Source organism: Mercenaria mercenaria, chromosome 10, assembly GCF_021730395.1.
Source record: "Mercenaria mercenaria strain notata chromosome 10, MADL_Memer_1, whole genome shotgun sequence".
NCBI lineage: Eukaryota > Metazoa > Mollusca > Bivalvia > Venerida > Veneridae > Mercenaria > Mercenaria mercenaria.
This window is the reverse complement of record NC_069370.1, coordinates 24,177,025-24,200,511: the sequence shown is the minus strand read 5'-3', so window position 1 is coordinate 24,200,511 and position 23,487 is coordinate 24,177,025. Positions and strand designations below refer to the sequence as shown.

Sequence of the window (23,487 nt, the reverse complement as noted above, 5' to 3'; positions counted from 1 at the left end):
ATTTGGACAACTATGTCTTCGCTTCTGCAAGCGGGCTCGACTAAAACTGTGTCCTGTGTTTAAAATACTTTCAGTGTTTTGTAATTTTGGCAGTGTAAAGTGTAGACAATGAGTATTTCAAAGTTCTTCATTGAGATGGGACTCATAATTTTCTCGGAGACTCAAAGATTTCAAAGTTATGAATCACCAAAAAAACTTCTAAATTTCTGAAATTATTACTGTACAATATTAGGCTGTAGATTTTTATAATATATTATGATGCAACACATTTGGGTTTGAATTTGCATCTCTGAAAATCAACAACTGTTAAATGCCTCTAAACATAAGATCTGTAGATAAAAAAAGAGCTCGTAGAACATGAAATGCCCCCCTTGATGCATTCAGTAACTGTAACTGCACAAGGAAATTATTTGGTCACTCTGCACTGGATGTTTGACATACTGACCTCAAATCAATACGGTAATTATGGGTCATTTACCAGTCATAAGTGACCTCTGTGTCAAATAAGATCTTAGACCAAAATATTCTCTAGATATTTGGCAAATAAAGTTCTACTGTTCTGGGCCAATGTGACCTTGACCTTTGACCTACTGATCAGATCTCAAAATCAATAGGGCTCATCTGCTGGTCATGATCAACCTCCCTATTAAGTTTTGTGATCTTGTAAGTGAATTTTTATGTAAAGTTATTTAAATGCACATCCACACATAAAAAAGCTACAGATCAGATTTAAAAAGTTAACAAAAATGCTTTATCTACAAGTGTGACCTTGACCTAGAGGTCAACAAATCAATTTGTAACAGTAACTGTTTGCGCCAAGTTCCTTTGAGAGATGCCAATATAAAAATACTACAGACATGTTTGATCATGATTTATCAAATGGTTCATGGGAAGAAGTCATTTAAGTTTTTTTTCTAATTTTAGCTCTATAGGTCCCTAAAAAGGGCCAATTTCAATGAACAAGAGAGAGAACCTTACAATCTGATTTGGGTTTTACAACACACACAGAACAGGTTATATGGCATTAAACAGGACTAAAAATTTTGGTTTCACAATCTCAGTTATAGTGTAAAAAAATATGAGGTATGGAATCAAACCTTCTATACCTGCTAGAATCCCAAACATAAACCAAAACCAAATATTCAGATCCTACTAGACGCCTCTTGAGAGGCAATGGTTCCAATTTTTTTTATACACAAGTTGTCCCCTTAGAGTTACATGGGACAAGGACTTCAGAAGGATACTACAGACCAAGTTTTGTGATGATCCATCAAGTGTTTTCTATTTTAAGCTCTGTCGGGCCATGAAATGGGCTAAGTGGAACAAAACTGAGAGAGATCCATGTAAGGATGCTTCTGACAAAGTTTTGTGAAGATTCATCATGTGGTTCATAAGAAGAAGATATTTTAAGTAGCTGACATAAACAAGAGGGCCAAGATGGCCCTAGGTCGCTCACCTGAGAAACACACCATAACAGTGTAAACATGTTTGACCTAGTGATTTTATGGAAACAAATATTCTGGCTAATTTGAATTAAGATTGGACCAAAAATGTGGTCTCTTGAGTTTAAACAAGTATTGTCTTAGATATGACCTAGTGACCTAGTTTTTGACCCCAGATGACCCATATTCAAACTTGACCTAGATTTTATCAAGGCATTCACCCTGACCAAATTTCATGAAGATCAATTGAAAAATACAGTCTCTATTGCATACACAAGGTTTTTCTTTGATTTGACCCATGACCTAATTTTTGACCCCAGATGACCCATATTCAAACTTGACCTAGATTTCATCAAGGCAATCATTCTGACATAATTTTATGAAGATCAATTGAAAAATACAGCCTCTATTGTATAAACAAGGTTTTTCTTTGATCTGACCTAATGACCTAGTTTTTTATCCCAGATGGCCCATATTCGAACTTGACCTAGATTTTATCAAGGCAATCATTCCGACCAAATTTCATGAAGATCAATTGAAAAATACAGCTATCGCATGCATACACAAGGCTTTTCCTTGATTTGACCTAGTGACCTAGTTTTTGATCCCAGATGACCCATATTCGAACTTGACCTAGATTTCATCAAGGCAATCATTCTGACCATATTTCATGAAAATCAATTGAAAAATACAGCCCCTATCGCATACACAAGGCTTTTCCTTGATTTGACCTAGTGACCTAGTTTTTGACCCCAGATGACCCAATTTGGAACTCGGCATAGATTTCATCAAGGTAATCATTCTGACCAATATTCATGAAGATCAATTGAAAAATACAGCCTCTATCGCATACACAAGGTTTTTCCTTGATTTGACCTAGTGACCTAGTTTTTGACCCTAGATGACCCATTTTCGAACTCGGCCTAGATTTCATCAAGGTAATCATTCTGACCAATATTCATGAAGATCATTGAAAAATACAGTCTCTATCGCATACACAAGGTTTTTCCTTGATTTGACCTAGTGACCTAGTTTTTGACCCCAGATGACCCATTTTTGAACTCGGCCTAGATTTCATCAAGGTAATCATTCTGACCAATATTCATGAAGATCAATTAAAAATACAGCCTCTATTGCATACACAAGGTTTTTCCTTGATTTGACCTAATGACCTAGTTTTTGACCCCAGATGACCCATTTTCGAACTCGGTCTAGATTTCATCAAGGTAATCATTCTGACCAATATTCATGAAGATCAATTGAAAAATACAGCCTCTATCGCATACACAAGGTTTTTCCTTGATTTGACATAGTGACCTAGTTTTTGACCCCAGATGACCCATTTTCGAACTCGGCCTAGATTTCAACAAGGTAATCATTCTGACCAAATTTCATGAAGATCAGTTGAAAAATACAGTCTCTATCGCATACACAAGCTAAATGTTGACGGACGACAGACGCCGGACATCGAGCGATCAGGTGAGCTAAAAAACAAGAGGGTCATGATGACCCTGAATCGCTCACCTGAATAATATGAGCCACATGTTTAAAATGGCAAACTGATGCTAAAATATTACAAAGTAGGTCAGTAGATCATATTTATGGTCACTGAAAGTCAGTTTTAAGATAGGTGTACAAAGCTGTACATGTCATCCAAATTTCAAGGTTGTAAGAAGGTAGGTCAGTAGGTCAAGGCCACAGTCAGGTGACCCCTAATCACTTGCAGTCATCAGGTAATTATAATTAAATAGTCTAGAAAATATGATCTATAATTTTTCTGAAGTATTTATTCCTATATAACTCATATAGCAAGTGACCCCCAGGGCTGGGCCTCTTTTCACCCCAGGAGAATAATTTGAACAATCTTGTTAGACATCCACTAGGCAATGCTACATACCAAATATCAAAGTCCTAGGCCTGGAACTTTCAGATAAGAAGATTTTTTTCCCTAGTATGTAAGACTAGGGACATAACTTGAACAATTTTGGTAGAGGACCACAAAGCAATGCTACATACCAAATATGAAAAGCCTAGACCTGGCAGTTTCAGGCAAGATTTTTCAAGTTTTTTCCTATATAAGTCTATGTAAAACTTGAGAACCCCAGGGCAGGGCCTCTTTTCACCCCAGGGTTATAATCTGAACAATTTTGGTAGAGGACCTCAAGTTAATGTTACATACCAAATATCAAAGGCCTAGGTCTTGTGGTTTTAGACAAGAAGATTTTTTCCTATATAAGTCTATGTTAACATTGGGACCCTGGGGCGGGGCCTCTTTTCTCCCCAGGGGCACAATTTGAACAAACTTCATAGAGGACCATTAGATGATGTCACATGCCAAATATCAAGGCTCTATGCCTTCTAGGTTTTGATAAGAACATTTTTAAAGTTTTTCTTTTTGGTTGCCATGGCAACCAGAGCTCTGCATGGAATTCAATTCCACCCAAGGATCATTCCTGTGAAGTTTGATATAATTCTGTCCAGTGGTTTTCAAGAAGAAGATTTTTTTAGAAAATGTTGAACGCACGACACACGTCACACGACGGACTACGGACATTGAGTGGTCACAAAAGCTCACCATGAGCCTTTGGCTCAGGTGAGCTAAAAACACCATTACAAGAGTTCACCCTGAACCTGTGGTTCAGCTGAGCTAAAAATGTTGATGCACGACAATGGACACAGGATGACATATGCCAGACACTCTACCTTTACAAAGTTCAGGTGAGCTAAAAATATCTGGATGACAATCTAGCTATTGATTTCTGAACGAAAGTTAAAAACAACATGTTTAACACCTTAAGGATCAAAGAAAACTGTTTTGGGGTTTTTTTTGGTTCTTTTAAAAGTTATAAACTCATATATCTATACTTATCTATTTCAAAACTTAATCGAAAGATACTATTTCATAAAATAATTTCTTAAACTTGTTAAATCAGTGTCACATGACCAGGAAGTAAATTGAAATGATTATTGTCAATAGAGACAGCAAAATAAACATCAGATAAAGATTACTAGGTGGAGTGAAAACTTTGGACAAGAATAGGAAGTTCTCTTTAGGTATGTTATTTAAAACATATATTAATTATATGCAAAATAAACATCAGATAAAGATTACTAGGTGGAGTGAAAACTTTGGACAAGAATAGGAAGTTCTCTTTAGGTATGTTATTTAAAACATATATTAATTATTTAATACAAACTAAGCAAGAGCAGGGTCCATATTGACCAAAGATTAAATATCTTATTTCTGACTTCAGAAAGAAAAACTTCATGACGGTATGTGCTGACAATGCTTGAAACAAAACAGTATCAAACATGATCTAGTTCTTACCCAAAATAACTAAGTATAAATGAATATATTGCAATGATAGTGGTATTTTTGATGAAACAGACACTGATAATCTGATTCAGTGATGACTTTATTAAACATACTGCCTTTAGCTTGTGTAAGATTCTTGGCTGAAGTACTAGTGGATTTTTTGTCCAACAGGGGAAAAACACTTTTTGAGCAGGGGAATGTCTCTAATTACCAGGGTCATCTTATGAAGGAAAAAATCCCTGCCAAGTTTTCTAACATTTTATCTACCGGTAGTGTCCTAGCTTTTTAACCAAGAAAAACAAATCTTGACCCGAAAAAATTTTCAAAAAGAAAAAAAAAAGAAAAAAATACTGACAGTTTCTGGAGATCAGTTCGAAAATGTGGTCTTTAGAGAGCTAACAAGGTTTTTTTCTGTTATTTGACCTACCAGTAGTATTTGACCCCAAGATGACAAAGTATCAAACTTGTCTGTGATTTTATAGAGACAACCGATTCTGAAGTTTCATAAAAATCAAGCAAAAATTGTAATCTTTAGAGTGTAAGCATGACTTTGTGGGCCTGTGAGCCAAACATATCACACACATCTACACTATATTGTAATTATGTGTATGAAGTTTCATTGGAATCCATCTGAAATTGTGGAAGAAGTTTGAATCACAAACTCCAAATCTAAGTCGAAGGGTGCAGAACTCTGCAATGCTTGTACAAACCCTAAATAACAAGAGCAGCTAGAGGAGAAATAGTGAAATATGGCATAATTCATGAAATATTGATGCAGGAGTTATAGCCCTTGTGACGGATGATGCAGCCCAAACATGTTAAATTTGTATCAAATACATGCAGTAATAACAAAGACAGAGAGAAAGTGCATCAAAACTTCTAACCTATAACTCTACGGAAAAAGAGGATATACCGTAATAATTCTATTTATAGCCTGGGCGTTTATTAGAAACATGGTCAGCGCAAAAGTTAGGGATGGGTGAATATTAGAGACAAATCACCAGCAAACATTCAAAATCTTGATGGAATATTTATTTTCAAACATATCGGTGACTATGAGAAAGTAAGATGTGATAGTCATACAAATATCGATAACGGCCGTACTAGATCAGTACTATAACCGGCCAAGCTAAACTCACAAAATACATGATTAAATTTAATTTATTCTGTCATGAATATAGTTTTAAGTATTTTTGTTTGTGATTCTGTCAATTTCAAGCAAATTTAAAACAACACCCTATTGTTTTAGACTGAAGCGCCTTGAATCCAGTATTGATTAAATTTCCATTGCGGAACCCGTCTTGAAATGACCGACTAGTGACGTGACGTGATTACGAAAAGCGCGCGCCTTTGCATAAGCACATGTTTACCTAGGTCAATACACATTACATGTATATATGATATGGCAGCATGTGTGTTAGTTTCAGTTAAAGCAGCCATAAAAGGATATCATGTTCATAAAAACAATCATCCTTTCGGAACTATACTGACATGCATATCAGAACCTGAAAACGAACACAGTGATAGTGCTATTCTTCGTGCAAGTAGGAGGCACTGAAATACCGTGTTCATATAAAATGTTTGGAATTAAAAGACAAAAAAAGTGATGTACGATCTTACATCAGAAGGGAAATAAGAAAACTCGCTGTTTAACTGATAAAAGTAGGATTATTTTCTAAGATTCATAGGATGGGCGCTTATTAGATAACATCGTATTTTTTTTTTTTTCTGAAAAAAGGCCGGTTTTTTTACAAAAAGTCGGGACTGGGCGTTTATTAGAGCATAGGCTATAAATAGAATTATTACGGTAACTTATAAAGCACTGGTATGAGAGCTAGGTCCCTTGTATCATAAGATGAGGTTGATAATGGGGAAGAACTGTTTTCAGTTTGAAGCAAATCCATTAAATAATAACAGAAATAAATTGAATGTGCATCAAAACTTTCCCAGAAATTTTTCAGGGTGGGCAGGATAACTCTCCATATACTTTATATTGTCAAGCCTGTTTACTGAATATTTTTGTTTTTAACTGGCCGCTCAATGAAAAAATTGTTTTTAAAGATTTTTTCCATACACGCGTGCAAGTCAATTAAATTATCGAAAATATTGTTGTAAGCTGGTAAACATTTGTTTTTAACAATGGTTGAAATGAGACACTTTTACTTGAGCAATTCTGTTACTTCAGATTGCACGGTAAATGACATGACATGTATTATAAATGATATCTGTAATTATTGTTAAACCTCTAGTTGAAAGCATGGCTAAATACAAGAGCGTCGCCTGGCGGGTGCTGATGCTCATCTGATTTTTTTGTATAATAGAAAAATTGTCCTACCCATGATTTTCTAAGTCCAAAAAGGGCCATAATTCTTGCAAAAAGCAGGATGGAGTTATGTTTCTTGATGTACAGAGTCAGCTTATGATGGTGAACAACTGTTGCAAGTTTCAAAGCAATAGCTTTGATAGTTTAGGAGAAAAGTTTACCTAAACATAAAACTTAACCAATAAATCTGATATTTTCTAAGTCCAAAAGGGGCCATAATTCTTGCAAAAAGCAGGACAGAGTTATGTTTCTTGCTGTACAGGGTCAGCTTATGATGGTGAACAAGTGTTGCAAGTTTTAAAGCAATAGCTTTGATAGTTTATGAGAAAAGCTGACCTAAACATAAAACTTAACCAAGAAATCTGATTTTCTAAGTCCAAAAGGGGAAATAGTTCTTGCCAAAAGCAGGATAGAGTTATGTTTCTTGCAAAAAGCAGGATGGAGTTATGTTTCTTGATGTACAGGGTCAGCTTATGATGGTGAACAACTGTTGCAAGTTTCAAAGCAACAGCCTTAATAGTTTAGGAGGAAAGTTGACCTAAACATAAAACTTAACCAAGAAATTTGATATTTTCTAAGTCCAAAAGGCACCATAATTCTTGCAAAAAGCAGGATGGAGTTATGTTTCTTGCTGTACAGGGTCAGCTATTGATGGCGAACAAGTGTTGCAGTTTCAAAGCAATACCTTTGATAGTTAGGAGAAAAGCTGACCTATACATAAACGCCGACGCCGATCAAGTGATGACAATAATTCATCATTTTTTTTCAAAAAATCAGATAAGCTAATAAGATTATATTTTAATGTTGACGATGACTGTTGAATCATATTTGTCCTTAGTGCATATTACCATAGCACAGTCTTAGAAAGTCAACCGCAGTCATATAGCTATTGAACTATTACAGTCAGCAATGTCAAATAATATAGAGAATGAATTACAGGTATAATTATTTTTAAGGAACATGTTTATTTTACATTTCAGTTTAGACATGGCTGTCCCAGGTAAAAAGATGCCCAAAAATTTTTCATCATCAACAAGTATGGGCTCTGATCAAGACGTGAAAGTTTACTGTCAGCCATGTGACCGTGATGGTCCTCGACTCTCTGCCCATGGTTACTGTAAAGACTGCAGGGAGCATCTGTGCGAGACTTGTTTTGTGGTTCACAAGAGGCATACCCTTTCAAGGCATCATACTCTTCTAGATAAAAACAGCATGCCACAAACCATTTCTCCAGCCTCTGTTCATTCGAGTCAGCCTGACCTTACGAAACCTTGCACTAAACACATGAAAAAAATGATCGAGTTCTACTGTTGGAACCACAAAGCACTACTCTGCAGTGTATGTGTTACTCTTGAACACACAGGTACATCTTGCAAAGTCAGCTACATCCCTGATATTTCTGGCCAGATCATAAACAGCAAAGAACATCTAGATATCTTGAAATCCCTGGAAACCATTACCGAGCAATGTTACAAGAAATCAGAAGATGTGAAGAAAATTACTGCAAAGTCCAACAGTTCTTTGACAGATGTATTGGCTGACATAAAGAAGTTTCGGACAGAAATAAATCAAAGACTAGATAAACTGGAAAAACAGGCTGAAGATGCAGCAAAGGCCATCCAACAAGAAAATAACAAGAACCTGATGACAGTAGAAACAACTTGCAATGATGTAACCAAGTCTATGAAGACATCGTCTGACTCCATTAAACATCTCAACACATCCAAACAAACAGACAACCTTTTCATGGAGCTTAAATTTGCTGAGGAAATGATCAAAGATTATGAGAAAAGTGTCAACCAGCTAGCATCATTTGATGTCAAAGAGTACAACTTTATACCAAATAAAGCAATATCAAACCTGCTTGACAAGGAGAGGTCACTGGGTACATTGACAGAGAAATCATTAAAACAACGAAGTCCTCCTCCAGCAGTTGATGTAAAATCCAGACAAACTTCACATCAGGGTCAAATCTGTGTAAAGGCATCAAAAGATAAAGACAGATGTGATATAACAGGAATGACTCTCCTTACTCCTGGTCTACTTATCATCACTGACTGGGATAACAATGCTGTAAAAATGGTGAATACCCGCAGTCAATCTGTTACTGACCAATTACAACTAGATGATAAGTCATGGGATGTCACCTCAGTTACCAGTACAGAACTTGCTGTGACACTTCCTGACAAACAAAATATTCAGTTTATATCGGTCTGCTCAAACAAACTAAAGATGAAACAAACTCTGAAGGTTGATGGAGAATGTTATGGTATAAGTTGCTGTCAGGGGAAACTTGTTGTGTCATTCCTTTATCCTGCAAAACTCCAAATTCTTGATACCAATGGTACTATATTGACAACAGTCAGGGGAAAAAATATTTTCAGCAATCCAATATATGTTACCACTAACACAAATTCTATCTATGTATCCGACTGCGAAAAGAAAACAATTACAAGGTTAAACTGGCAGGGTGAGGTGATTGGTAGTTATGGTGGTAAGACTGGGCCTTCTGGTATAACACTGTCAAATGATGGTACTGTTTTAGTGTGTGACTCTACCAGAAATGTTATAGAAGAGATAGCAGGTGACTGCTCTACAGGAAAGGTTGTGTTGAAGGACCTCAACAGGCCCCATGCTTTATGTTGGTGTGCTGAAACAAGTAAACTATACTTCAGCTGTATTACTAAACAAAACAAACATGACAACTTTGTTCAAGTCTTCAAGCTGTTATAACTTGGACAAAACTCACCAACAGTTAGGTACTTCCACCATCTTGAATTTAGGGTGACCTTCATTTGAAGTGTGAAAATATAGTGAACAAAAGCTTTCAAATGCAGCTGTTCCAGAGTACAAAAACAGCTCAGTTTGTAAAACCTGAACTAAAAGTAGCTGTACAAAAAGTAAAACTAAAATTTGGAAATAAACAAAGAAGATATTTTACCTGTATTTTCCAAATTTTTGGTTAGATTTATAAATCCTTTCAAAATACTTTATTAAAAATTCATGAATGGCAAAAGTTAGTTCAAAGTTTCAATTAGTGCATAGGAGAATTGTTTTACTGAATAGAACTAAACTTAGTACAAAATCTGTTTTCAAATCTGACCACCTCATGTATTAAAACGAAAATAAAATATTGCTATTTTCAGCATACATAAAAGTAGTGCAATGTGCGGACAATGAATTTTCTACGTATGGTGTACCAAACTGCCTAAAATTGTAAGAGAAGTCTCAGACTTAATGTGAACAAGATTTGGCAACGATCCAAAATTCTTTTCAAGGAATGTGCAAGTATAAGAAAGGTTTAATTTATTATAGTGGAATTTATGTACTTACGCGCTGCTTATCTCACGGAAAATTTGGTGGAAATGGAATTTTCGGCACTTCCTGCGGTAACTACCGAAATTACTTAACGTAACTTTCTCACACATACATGACTGTATATTTATAAATTATAAAAACAATCGAAATATTTGCTTTATCAAGATATATGCAAATATTTTTAGACAATCTTGAAACATTTCGCCACAGTCTTTCCACATACTGGTCCGGGACAAGTTCGGTGTGTACAGTGATTCCTTATTAGATGTTTCATGCGTCGTAAACTAACCAATTTTGATCTATTGACTTTTTATACAATATGAGAATTTATGCAGCATATAATAAATCGCAGAAAAAATGTACAGCCAAATATGTTAGGAGGTAATACAATTTGTATACTATTGTAGAAAACTACGTAACATTTTACAAAATGCAATCATCTGAACTTCTCACACGAAAACCTGATGATTAAAATCAGCAATATCTCAAACGTAACTTTTCTGTTACTTGGTTCTTCATTAAACTATGATATTTTTTCACACTTTCATAGATTTAGACTGATAATAAATGTGTATTGAAATTCCGGCATAGAAATGGACACTGACTTTACATTAGTGATTACTGCGGTGTTGACAGCGGAAGCAGCGGTCCAGTACTAAGACTGTCTACGAAACCAAGGATAACGAGTTCTTTATCTGAAAATTATGAACATTGGGATCAGTGTTCAGTATATATACACCTGAAAATAATAGACTTGCTCTTTGCCGAGTGCACACTTCTTTTCTATCGTCGTTAATATAAAGCAAGGTAGACTAGTAAATATTCGTACATATGCATAATCTCATAAACACTTCTTTAATGTATGTTCTCTGAAATTAACAAATAACTGGCTCAACTGAGACACCATACTTGAAAGTAAATTCAGTTTATTCACCACGAGGTTCAAAATGCACGGGAGTCTCGTGATAGTACATGCCTTTAATTTCACATGACTGAAGTGTAAACAAATAGTTAAATTTGCTTCTGTTTATTTCTCACGGAAAAGATCCGACGTTTTTTTTTATACTGGAATAATTATAGAACATAATATGCATTTAAAGTTGAGAGTTGATTGTTTTCTACAGGACGTAAAACTGAAACAAGTAAGCACTTTTACTGTTTCAGCAATGTTCCTCAGGTGAACTTTGACATTGTTTGCGAAGAGAAATCAGTTTTGTGTCATCTTGAAATGAGTTATTCGGCTGAAACGTATAGTTCCGGAAAAGTTCTAAAATGGTTTATTTTGGGGATTTTTGTTTTATTTATAAATTCAACGCAATGTGCAATATTTCCAGTTTTTGAAAATGATTGAAATTCAACTTTATTTTAGAAAAAGTTCCGATCTTTCATTAATATTTTGCCAGCGGATGCTTACAAATTTTATGTGAAACAGCATTCTTGTCCAAGAGAGGTGTGTAAAGCAGAAAACTATCATTACACATTGCATTTATTCTTTAAATGTGAAGGATCGGTAACAGATTAAGGAGATCGGACAGTGAAAATCTATACTAAATGGATATCTCTAACCATGAATAAGGAGACATACATATTTCAGTAAGGAAATCTGAAGTAAAAGAACAATCATATTTCATTCCTGGAAATAAACATGGCGGTGAAATATTTTAGAAAAACTGTGCACGTGTTTTGCGCATTAGAATGTTCAACAACATTTTCCAGAAAAAGTTAAGCTCGTGTGCATTATTTTGGCATTTTTTTTATTTGAAAATAATTATTTTATAGCAATTTAGGTTGCATACGATACTGAATTTTTGCACCAAAAATGTTCACTCATATTCTTCCAAAGCTCTGTGGAGATAGGGTTCAGCGTAGCCTTCATGCTCGCAAGTTTACCTACAGATATATCTTTTCAACTTTTATCATATATATTTTGTGTCCTTGCATTTCAAAAGCTGTTTCGAGGGTTCTGATTTTTCACATGAATTTCTAATTTCAATTTACGGAAGTACCTTAATCAATGTATACTGTGAAATTATAACTAAGTTTTGTAGATTTCAAGATTGTTTTAATCCATGAAATTTAAAGACGCTCGCTACAGTTTCGTATTTTTTTTCTCAATAATAGATTTTGATGAAATGTTTTGTATTAAAAGATCATGTTAAGATGTATTGAAAAATTAAACTAGAATGTGTCTGTAGGACACAGGGTGTGCCCCCCACAGGTACATTAGTCACAAATAAGGGGCAATAATTCAAATGTTTGCAGTCTTAATGGGGTATAGCCTCAACAAACATTTTATGAAAAGGGTTCCTTATTCTAGGCCCTATACTTTTTGAGCTATGAGCATCACAAACAAAAAATCCACTATTCTGGCTATTTCAAGGGCCATAACTCTGTAATAAGAGTAAGATTCTCAAGAAGAATGCCAAGAGTGCAATGCCACATCATGATAAAGACTCCTGCAAGGTTTCCTGAATTTACATCTAATACTTTTTGAGCTAGGCACATAATTAGGTGAAAAAGTGCATTTTTTTACTATTTCAGGGGCCATAACTTTAAAAATAGGGGTGGAACCTGCCAAAAAATTAGAGGTGTGCAAGTTTATATCATGATAAAGATTTATGCAAGTTTTCAACCATTTATATTAAATACTTTTTGAGCTAGGCGCGTCACAAGGTGAAAATGTGCATTTTTGACTATTTCAGGGGCCATAACTCTAAAAACAGGGAGCATAGCCAGACGAAAAATAGGAGGTACGCAAGTTCATATCTTGATATAGACTCATGCAAGGTTTCATCAATTTATATGAAATACTTTTTTAGCTAGGGGTGTCACAAGGTGAAAATGTGCATTTTTGACTATTTCAGGGGCCATAACTCAGAAAATAGGGGGCAGACCCAATGAAAAACAGGAAGTGCGCAAGTTTTTATCATGATTAAGAGCTAGGCGCGTCACAAGGTGAAAATGTGCATTTTTGACTATTTCAGGGGCCATAACTAAAAAAATAGGGGGCGGAGCCAAATGAAAAATAGGAGGTGCGCAAGTTCATATCATGATAAAAAATCATGCAAGGTTTCATCAATTTATATGAAATACTTTTTGAGCTAGGCGTGTCACAAGGTGAAAATGTGCATTTTTGACTATTTCAGGGGCCATAACTCTGAAAATAGGGGGCGGACCCAAATGAAAAATAGGAGGTGCGCAAGTTCATATCATGATTAATACACAAGCAAGGTTTCATGAATCTATATCAAATAGTTTTTGAGCTAGGCGTGTCACAAGGTGAAAATATGCATTTTTGACTATTTCAGGGGCCATAACTCTAAAAATAGTGGGCGGAGTCAGATGAAAAATAGGAGGTGCGCAAGTTCATATCATGATAAAGACTCATGCAAGGTTTCATCAATTTATATGAAATACTTTTTGAGCTAGGTGTGTCACAAGGTGAAAATGTGCATTTTTGACTATTTCAGGGGCCATAACTCTGAAAATAGGGGGCGGACCCAATGAAAAATAAAAGGTGTGCAAGTTCATATCATGATTAATACACATGCAAGGTTTCATGAATCTATATCAAATAGTTTTTGAGCTAGGCGCGTCACAAGGTGATAATGTGCATTTTTGACTATTTCAGGGGCCATAACTCTAAAAATAGGGGGCGGAGCCAGACGAAAAATAGGAGGTGCGCAAGTTCATATCATGATAAAGACTCATGCAAGGTTTCATGAATTTATATCAAATACTTTTTGAGCTAGGCGTGTCACGAACTTCGGATGGACGGACGGACGGACGGACAGACGGACGGACAAGACCAAATCTATATGCCCCCATCACTCATGGGGGGCACAATAAAAATACTAGGTCACCAGCTTTGTTTCAATTTAATTTGCCCCTAGATGTGGTGCTATTTTAAACATTTTTCAAAATTTCTGTAATCCTAAAATATCTTTCAGTAAAGTACAATAATCAGCATAAATTTGATTATCTAAGCATTTTTATAACAGAAAACAATATATCTATTAGAAACATGCTCAGAGAAATCAAAAGAACATGATTTTGTAAAGAAAGGAATACTTGTTCAGCAGACCCAATGGCTATTTTTGCATATTTTTGTCAGTTTTAAGTTGGTACTTCTGCTATTTTATCGAGTTTCACATAATAGAATTTAATCAAACTCTGCACATACCTTTAGTTATGTCTACCTAATCTAAAACAAAAAGAAAATTGATAGGTCACCATATTTGATTTCGCTTAAATCAAATTACAATGAGGTGGGGTGTGGCGGGCATTTATACAACGCAGGTTGGTACGAAATACTCTTTCAGTGTTTGAGCAAATGACTTAGAAATATATATATACAATTATCAAACGGCAGATTTCTTAATAAGTGGATTTTAAGGTGTTTCTGAAGCATTTTGATGGTGTAGAACGATGAAAGTTTCTGCCTTTTTTTTAACAAAACCTGTAGTTTACCAATGTACGGTACGGGATTAGAAACAGCTGTGACTCAATGCAGAGTTTGAACGCTGGTAATAAATAACAGACTCCAGTATATGTCCGACTGAAGCAATTTGAACTAAAAGTACTTTAAATGTATATATTTTGTAACCATGGTGATACTTACCCTAACATCTAGTCAGTATATTTAACATTTTGTACATTAAATGCATGCGAACATACAATAATTTGCCGTACGCGACATTAGATAATCACTTCCGGGCATGCGCAGAAGACCGCACCAAGTCTGCAGTAAGCTTCATCGAAACCAAATTGGCACGGTGTTGGGGTAAATATCGACCCATCTGGAAAAACTGTAGTGAGTGCCTTTAATATCAACAAACAGAGAATATTTCTATGTATTTTATCTTTAAAGGGGCATGCTTTTTAATCAACATCAATTTTTTTAAAACAGATTGCAACTGGTATTAAATATCGAAAATGATCAACTAGATAAGTATTGTTTAAGGTATTATTAGGATAGTTTGAGTAGAATTTTTGATCATTTTAGGTATTTCCTACTATAATTAAAACAGAATTCATTTTATGAAGTAATTGGACTGTGTGATTCTTCCGTTAAAGGTGAGACATAAATTACCTTTCATCAGGAATCAGCAACTTTAGATTAAGTTCATAAACATTGCAGTGTGTCATTACTTATCATAATCATAAAATTAATGTTACTGGACCTTTTTTTACATTTACCAAATTTTACGTTATTAGAATACATTATACACCAGTAAAACTATAACAAAATGACATAAGAAATTGTCAGCAGGTGACACATCATGCCATAATCACACTTCATGTTTTTTTTATTCATAATATTCTACTATAGGAAATTTTAGTATTTCCATATTCCAGACAGAAATCTAGTACTTAAATGTGGATAATCAGATTTTGGCCATGTAACGGATTTGTTCGAAACTTTAGCATCTGATCAGTTACACTCATTTATGTTCACTTAACACTTAATACAAATTAGATTTTCACTGGAGGTATTTTTAAAATTTCATTTTCCTATCCTGGTTGCCCAACCAAGATAGAGTTATTTTATCATAAGTATAAATTTGATAAACATACTTTGCCTAAGGAAATGTATAAATATTAGACATATTGTAATATATTTGTAAAATATTTGCATTAAAAATTATGTATTTAGATGGAATTCATTAGAAAGGCAAGTTTGAAAAATTATTATTACCTCCCTTTGCCTATCTTGGTTGCGCAACCAAGATAGATTGGAAATAAATGAATTCAGAAGCTACACACAGCTTTAAAACTTGCATTTTGGTTCAGATTGTTCAATAGTTGATATGTCTATCAAATGCAAATGTAAAACTAGACATTGTAATCCCGCTCGAAAGTAGTTGAGAAATATAGCCACATATACCAAATTATTCCTTGGTCTAAGACAAAAGCAATATGTATGTATCTCTTCTGGGGACCGCAACTGGATCCGGAAATGACGTCATTAATATGGCGACCGACTACGAAAATAATACTGCTGAATACTTTCTGAAAAATTCAGTAAAATTGCTTATAACATCGAGTATCATGTCATTAAACAAGCCAGTGGGACATTTCAAATATCTATATTTACACGTTTTCAGGAAAAAATATATTCAATTTATTTTAACTGTTTAATTTGTATCCCATCCACTTAATTTACAATGCATTTTACACGTCGCTTCTCTCTCTTGATATTAATTATTTACGACTATTCTTATGGTGTTGAATTTGAAATGAGTTTATTTTCGAAAGTTACAAGAAATATAGCATACAATTAGGGAAAATATGTTACCAATATCTGCTTTTAATAAGTACCTAGAAGGAAAGGAATTTGAAATGCAGTACAATGTCGGCACAATAGTTATCTATGCTCTTATCGTAAGGTTATGTGCAAATTACATGCATTGTTTGCAAGTTCACTTTGATTAGATTTAAGCATGATCAATCAATCAATTATGCCAGTAGAATTTTAACAGATTTTTTTTTAATTAATGCAAGTGTTAAATTCAGGACTCTGAGTTACTGGTTTCCCAGTAGTTTCCGGACTGAAATCGCTATTTTTTGCCAGTAACTTTCAAACAAAACATAGTAGAAACATAAAATTTTCACAGAAAAAAGCTAGGTTCTTCGTTTACACCATGCAGAGTTCGTATTACTCTTGCCTTCATAACACAAATGTAGATGAGGCCTCAAACGGGGCAATTAATTCCATTAATATCTCAGTTTGTCCGAGTAGTTTCCGGACCTTTTAGTGTAAAAGTTGTAACCTTTCTGTAAAAGCAAAAATTTCAGATTTCGTTATATATATTCAAAATTAAAACATAATTCTAAGGCCTGATGATGATTTGAAAAGTATATTTCAAGAATTTAACAAATACTAAATTTACAATCCGCTCATTACAGTTACGCCTAATTACGTTCTATTGACATTTGCAACGTCATGCTCAAAATGACGGGATGTATTTAGTGGACTGGTAATATTACAAAAAAAAAAATTAAGAACTTTTAATAAAACTAGAAATTGCTTTTGTAAAAAAGCACATGTCTCCCCCAATGCAAAGTCCTATAGGCAAGAAGTCAATAGGGGTCAGGAGCGAAAGTCAAAGAGACACTGATGGTTGGCTGCAATAGGGATCATCTACTTGGCATGTCCAGTCATCCCGCTAAATTTCAACACTATTGGCCTAGTGGTTCTCAAGTCACTGTTCAGGCTCCTGTGACCTTGACCTTTGATCAAGTGACCTCAAAATAAATAGGGGCCATCTACTCTGCATGTCCAATAATCCTATTAAGTTTCAAAATTCTAGGTCAAGAGGTTCTCAAGTTATTTTCCAGAAATGATTTTACATGACCAGGCCCCTGTGACCTTGACCTTTAATAGACTGACCCCAAAATCAATAGGGGTCATCTACTCTGCATGTTCAATCATCCTATGAAGTTTCAACATTCTGGGTCAAGTGGTTCTCAAGTTATTGATTGGAAATTGTTTTCCATGTTCAGGCTCCTGTGACCTTGACCTTTAACAGAGTGGACCCCAAAATCGATAGGGGTCATCTACTCTGCATGTTCAATCATCCTATGAAGTTTCAACATTCTGGATCAAGAAGTTCTGAAGTTATTGATCGGAAAAGGTTATCAATGTTCAGGCCCCTGTGACCTTGACCTTTAACGGAGTGACTCCAAAATCAATAGGGGTCATCTACTCTGCATGTACAATCATCCTATGAAGTTTCAACATTCTGGGTCAAGTGGTACTCAAGTTATTGATCGGAAATGGTTTTCAATGTTCAGGCCCCTGTGACCTTGACCTTTGACAGAGTGACCCCAAAAACAATAGGGGTCATCTACTCTATATGACCAATCATCCTATGAAGTTTCAACATTCTTGGTCAAGTGGTTCTCTAGTTATTGACCGGAAATGGTTTTCAATGTTCAGGCCCCTGTGACCTTGACCTTTGACAGAGTGACCCCAAAAACAATAGGGGTCATCTACTCTATATGATCAATCATCCTATGAAGTTTCAACATTCTTGGTCAAGTGGTTCTCTAGTTATTGACCGGAAATGGTTTTCAATGTTCAGGCCCCTATGACCTTGATCTTTGACGGAGTGACCCCAAAATCAATAGGGGTCATCTACTCTTCATGACCAATCATCCTATGAAGTTTCAACATTCTGGGTCAAGTGGTTCTCTAGTTATTGATCGGAAATGGTTTTCAATGTTCAGGCCCCTATGACCTTGACCTTTGACGTGGTGACCCCAAAATCAATAGGGGTCATCTACTCTTCATGACCAATCATCCTATTAAGTTTCAACATTCTGGGTCAAGTGGTTCTCTAGTTATTGATCGGAAATGGTTTTCAATGTTCAGGCCCCTGTGACCTTGACCTTTGACAGAGTGACTCCAAAACAATAGGGGTCGTCTACTCCAGCAGCCCTACAACCCTATGAAGTTTGAAGGTTCTAGGTCAAATGGTTCTCCAGTTATTGCTCGGAAATGAAGTGTGACGTAAGGACGGACGGAAGGACGGACAGGGCAAAAACAATATGTCTCCTCCAGAGGTGGGGAAGACATAATTAACAACTTAATAAAATAACAAGACTGGTCTCAAAATTGGTAGACTAACGCCCTGACCACTCGGGCATGGACACTGCAGCTAAACATTTGACTGATAGACGGTATCGTAGGTAAATCCCTGTCTATTTTGGTTCCTACCGTATTTTCCCGAATAAACGCCCCCGGGAGCGTTACCTTTTCCAAAGAGTTCATTTGAGGTAAAAAAAAAATAAAACAAGAGAGCCATGATGGCCCTATATCGCTCACCTGTTATCATTGCACTTGAAGACAAGAAGGTCCTCAGAAAAAATATCTAAGTCCAAAGGGCAGGAACAACAAAGGGAAGAAATTTAACCAAAAAGAAAAAAAAAATCTTACAAGGTATAGATATGTCAAAATACAACTAAAAATTGGAGGTACCATCCATGTTGTACCACAGAAAAGTGGTCTCGGTTTTTCCTTACAGCCAAAAATAAAAAAGTTACTAAAAATAAGCTATTTATAGTAACGTAAAAGGAAAGTAATTAAAAAAAATAAATATTGTAAGTGAACAAAAGAAGGATCTGCCAAATAAATCTGCTGACATAAATGAAATTTCAGATCAGTATCTTCATTAGTTATGGAGATATACCCATTTTAATTTGAAATAAAGGGAGGTAATTTGACATAAAATCAGTCCATAGTTATCTACCCTGATTGTCTCGGTCCAACTAATAACAATAATGAAATTTCAAATAAGTCCTATAAGTACTTACTGATATAAATCCATTTTGATTACAATCAGGGGAGGTAATCAGATATAAAATAACTCTGGAACCTACGATTGGATCTGATTTGTTATGGAATCCAAGATTTATTGTTGTTGAAGATATTTTGGAAGTTTGTATCAAATAAAACTATAAATGAAGTCTCTATATGGCTGCAAAAGCCAAAATAGCCAATTTTGGACCTTTAAGGGGCCATAACTCTGGAACCCATGATGGAATCTGGCCAGTTGAAGAAAGAAAGCAAGATCTTGTGGTGATACAAGTTGTTTGCAAGTTTGGTTAAAATCAAATCATAAATGAAGCTGCTATTGTGCAGACAAGGTCAAAATAGCTGATTTTGGCCCTTTCAGGGGCCATAACTCTGGAACCCATTACGGGATCTGGCCAGTTCAAGAAAGGAACCAAGATCTTATGGTGACACAAGTTTTGTGCAAGTTTGATTAAATTCAAATCATAAATGAAGCTGCTATTGTGCAGACAAGGTCAAAATAGCTAATTCTGGCCCTTTCAGGGTCCGTCGCTCTGGAACCCATAATGGAATCTCGCCAGTTCAAGAAAGGAACCAAGATCTTATGTTGATACAAGTTGTGTGCTAGTTTTGTTAAAATAAAATCATAAATGAAGCTGCTATTGTGCAGACAAGGTCAAAATAGCTAATTCTGGCCCTTTCAGGGGCCATAACTCTGGAACCCATAATGGAATCTGGCCAGTTCAAGAAAGGAACCAAGATCTTATGGTGATACAAGTTGTGTGCCAGTTTGGTAAAAATCAAATCATAAATAAAGCTGCTATTGTGCAGACAAGGTCAAAATAGCTCATTTTGGCTCTTCAGGGGCCATAACTCTGGAACCCATAATGGGATCTGGCCAGTTCAAGAAAGGAACCGTGATCTTATGGTGATACAAATTGTGTGCAAGTTTGGTTAAAATAAAATCATAAATGAAACCACTATCGTGCAGACAAGAAATTGTTGACGCACGGACGCACTAACGGACGGATGGACGGACGGACTGACGACGGATGACGGACAAAGGGTGATCACAAAAGCTCACCTTGTCACTATGTGACAGGTTAGCTAAAAATGAAAATTTTTACAAAACTTAAAAACATTGTTCAAACTAACTATAAAGTGTTTCCCCATAAAACGTAATTATTTGGCATCCAATTTAATGCAGTTTGTCTTTTATGCATTTAAATACGGTACCTCATGTATTCCATGTCTGGCTTTTTGACACACTCGCGACATTACACATTACGTCATGACCCAAACAGTTGTGTACACTGATAACATTTTCGTTAGTACATGCGGGTAGCTAATAGCGCAATACACAATGTCAATGGTTCGACACGCTGCTTATGTGCCTGCTTTTAAATTAAAAGTTATTAAAACTGCCGAAGAAAAGGGTAAACACTTTGCCGCAAATTAGTTTAAAGTCGACAGGAAGCCTGTGCGCAAGTGGTGCAAAAACAAATCAAAAATGGATTTACTGTTTAATTTTCTATTTGATGATTGGATAAGTACCGTACTTAGTATAAATGTTTTGGACTTACGGTACATGGACTGTTTAAAGTGTGTTTAATTCTTAATTCATTGGATACTTACTGTAAATTACTTATTATGTGGACTTATAACAAGAGGGCCAAGATGGCCCTAGGTCGCTCACCTAACAAACACACCATAACAGTGTAAAACATGTTTGACCTAGTGATTTCATGGAAACAAATATTCTGACCAATTTTCATTAAGATTGGACCAAAAAATTGGTCTCTTGCGATAAAACAAGCATTTTCTTAGATATGACCTAGTTTTTGACCCTAGATGACCCATGTTCAAACTCGACCTAGATTTTATCAAGGCAATCATTCTGACCAAAATTCATGAAGATCAATTGAAAAATACAGCCTCTATCACATACGCAAGTTTTTTCTTTGATTTGACCAAGTGACCTAGTTTTTGACCCAAGATGAGCCATATTCAAATTTTACCTAGATTTCATTAAGGCAATCATCCTGACCAAATTTCATAAAAATCAATTGAAAAAAACAGTCTCTATCGCATACACAAGATTTTTCTTTAATTTGACCTAGGACCTAGTTTTTGACCTCAGATAACCCATATTCAAACTGACCTAGACTTCATCAAGGCAATCATTCTGACCAAATTTCATGAAGATCAATTGGAAAACTACATCCTCTATTGCTACACAATGTTTTTCTTCGAATTGACCTAGTGACCTAGTTTTTGACCACAGATGACCATTTTCGAATTTCGCCTAGATTTTTTTCAAGGTAATCATTCTGGCTAATTTTCATGAAGATCATTGAAAAATACAGCCTCTATCGCATACAAAAGGGTTTTTCCTTGATTTGCCTAGTGACCTAGTTTTTGACCCAGATGACCCATTTTCGATCTCGGCCTAGATTTCATCAAGGTAATCATCTGACCAAAATTCATAAAGGATCATTGAAAAATACCCCCTCTATCGCTTTCACAAGGTTTTTCTTTGATTTGACCTAGTGACCTAGTTTTTGACCCAGATGACCCATTTTCGAACTGGCCTAGATTTCATCAAGGCAATCATTCTGACAATATTCATGAAGATCAATTGAAAAATACCAGCCTCTATCTCACACACAAGGTTTTTCTGATTTGACTAGTGACCTAGTTTTTGACCCGAGATGACCCATTTCGAACTCGGCTAGGATTTCATCAAGGTTATCATTCTAAACCAAAAATTCATGAAGAATAATTGAAAAATACAGCCTCTATCGCATACCAAGGTTTTCTTTGATTTGCCCTAGTGACCTAGTTTTTGACCCCAGAGACCCATTTCGAACTCAGCCTAATTTCATCAAGGCAATAATAAACCAATATTCATGAAGATAATTAAAAAAATACAGCCTCATCCGCATACACAAGGTTTTTCTCTGTTTGTACCTAGTGACCAGTTTTTTACCCCAGATGACCAATTTTCGAACTCAGCCTAAAATTTCATAAAGGGTTATCATTCTGACCAATTTTCATAAATCAGTTAAAAATACGCCCTTTTATCGCATACACAAGCTAAATGTTGACGGACAGACAGTCGACAGACGACAGACAGACGCCGGACATCGAGTGATCAGAAAAACTCACCTGAGCATTGCTCAGGTGAGCTAAAAATGAGGTAGGTGATTTTTTTTTTTTTTTGTTCCTGTTGACTTTTTTTCCCTCCAAAATGGGTGGGGGGTGTTAATTAGAGGGGGGCCTTAATTCGGGAAAAATACGGTATTTTTAATTGATAATTTAATGCCATAGAATACTGAATAGCTCAAGTTTTTCTGACTTTCGTTTTATGTTATTATTATGTTTTTGCTCCTGTTGACTTTTTTTCCCTCCAAAATGGGTGGGGGGTGTTAATTAGAGGGGGGCCTTAATTCGGGAAAATACGGTATTTTTAATTGATAATTTAATGCCATAGAATACTGAATAGCTCAAGTTTTTCTGACTTTCGTTTTATGTTATTATTATCGGAATGTTTTTACTGTATTGTCTGTAAATGGTAGCATCGATTAACTGATGTTTACCTTCAAAGGACCTCAATTTCTGCGCATGCGCACTGGAACTGGAATTCCCCTGCAGTTGACAATCTCATGTGTAAACATTACATCGAAGTAAGTTAAAACAACCGGGATATTCAAATAATAAATTATTTCGGTAATGCTGTGTTTTTGGTGCTATGTAAAGGCAACAAAGGTCTAGATGATATGATATTGTT

At 35.5% G+C, this 23,487-nt stretch overlaps 2 protein-coding genes across 2 annotated transcripts in view; one reads left to right on the top strand and one right to left on the bottom strand.

Moving 5' to 3' along the window:
• Positions 1-23,487, bottom strand: part of LOC128559835 (ankyrin repeat and SOCS box protein 3-like) — a 72,328-nt gene that overhangs the window by 32,586 nt on the left and 16,255 nt on the right. The window lies entirely within an intron of this gene.
• Positions 4,486-13,066, top strand: LOC123559632 (uncharacterized). Its single transcript, XM_053552528.1, has 2 exons — positions 4,486-4,599; positions 8,062-13,066. Exon 2 carries the CDS (start codon positions 8,069-8,071, stop codon positions 9,812-9,814), a length of 1,746 nt encoding a protein of 581 aa, XP_053408503.1. The 5' UTR covers positions 4,486-4,599; positions 8,062-8,068; the 3' UTR covers positions 9,815-13,066.

Bases quoted from the DNA above. Each gene is read 5' to 3' on its own strand.
- LOC123559632 (XM_053552528.1), top strand. From the start codon at position 8,069: ATGGCTGTCCCAGGTAAAAAGATGCCCAAAAATTTTTCATCATCAACA.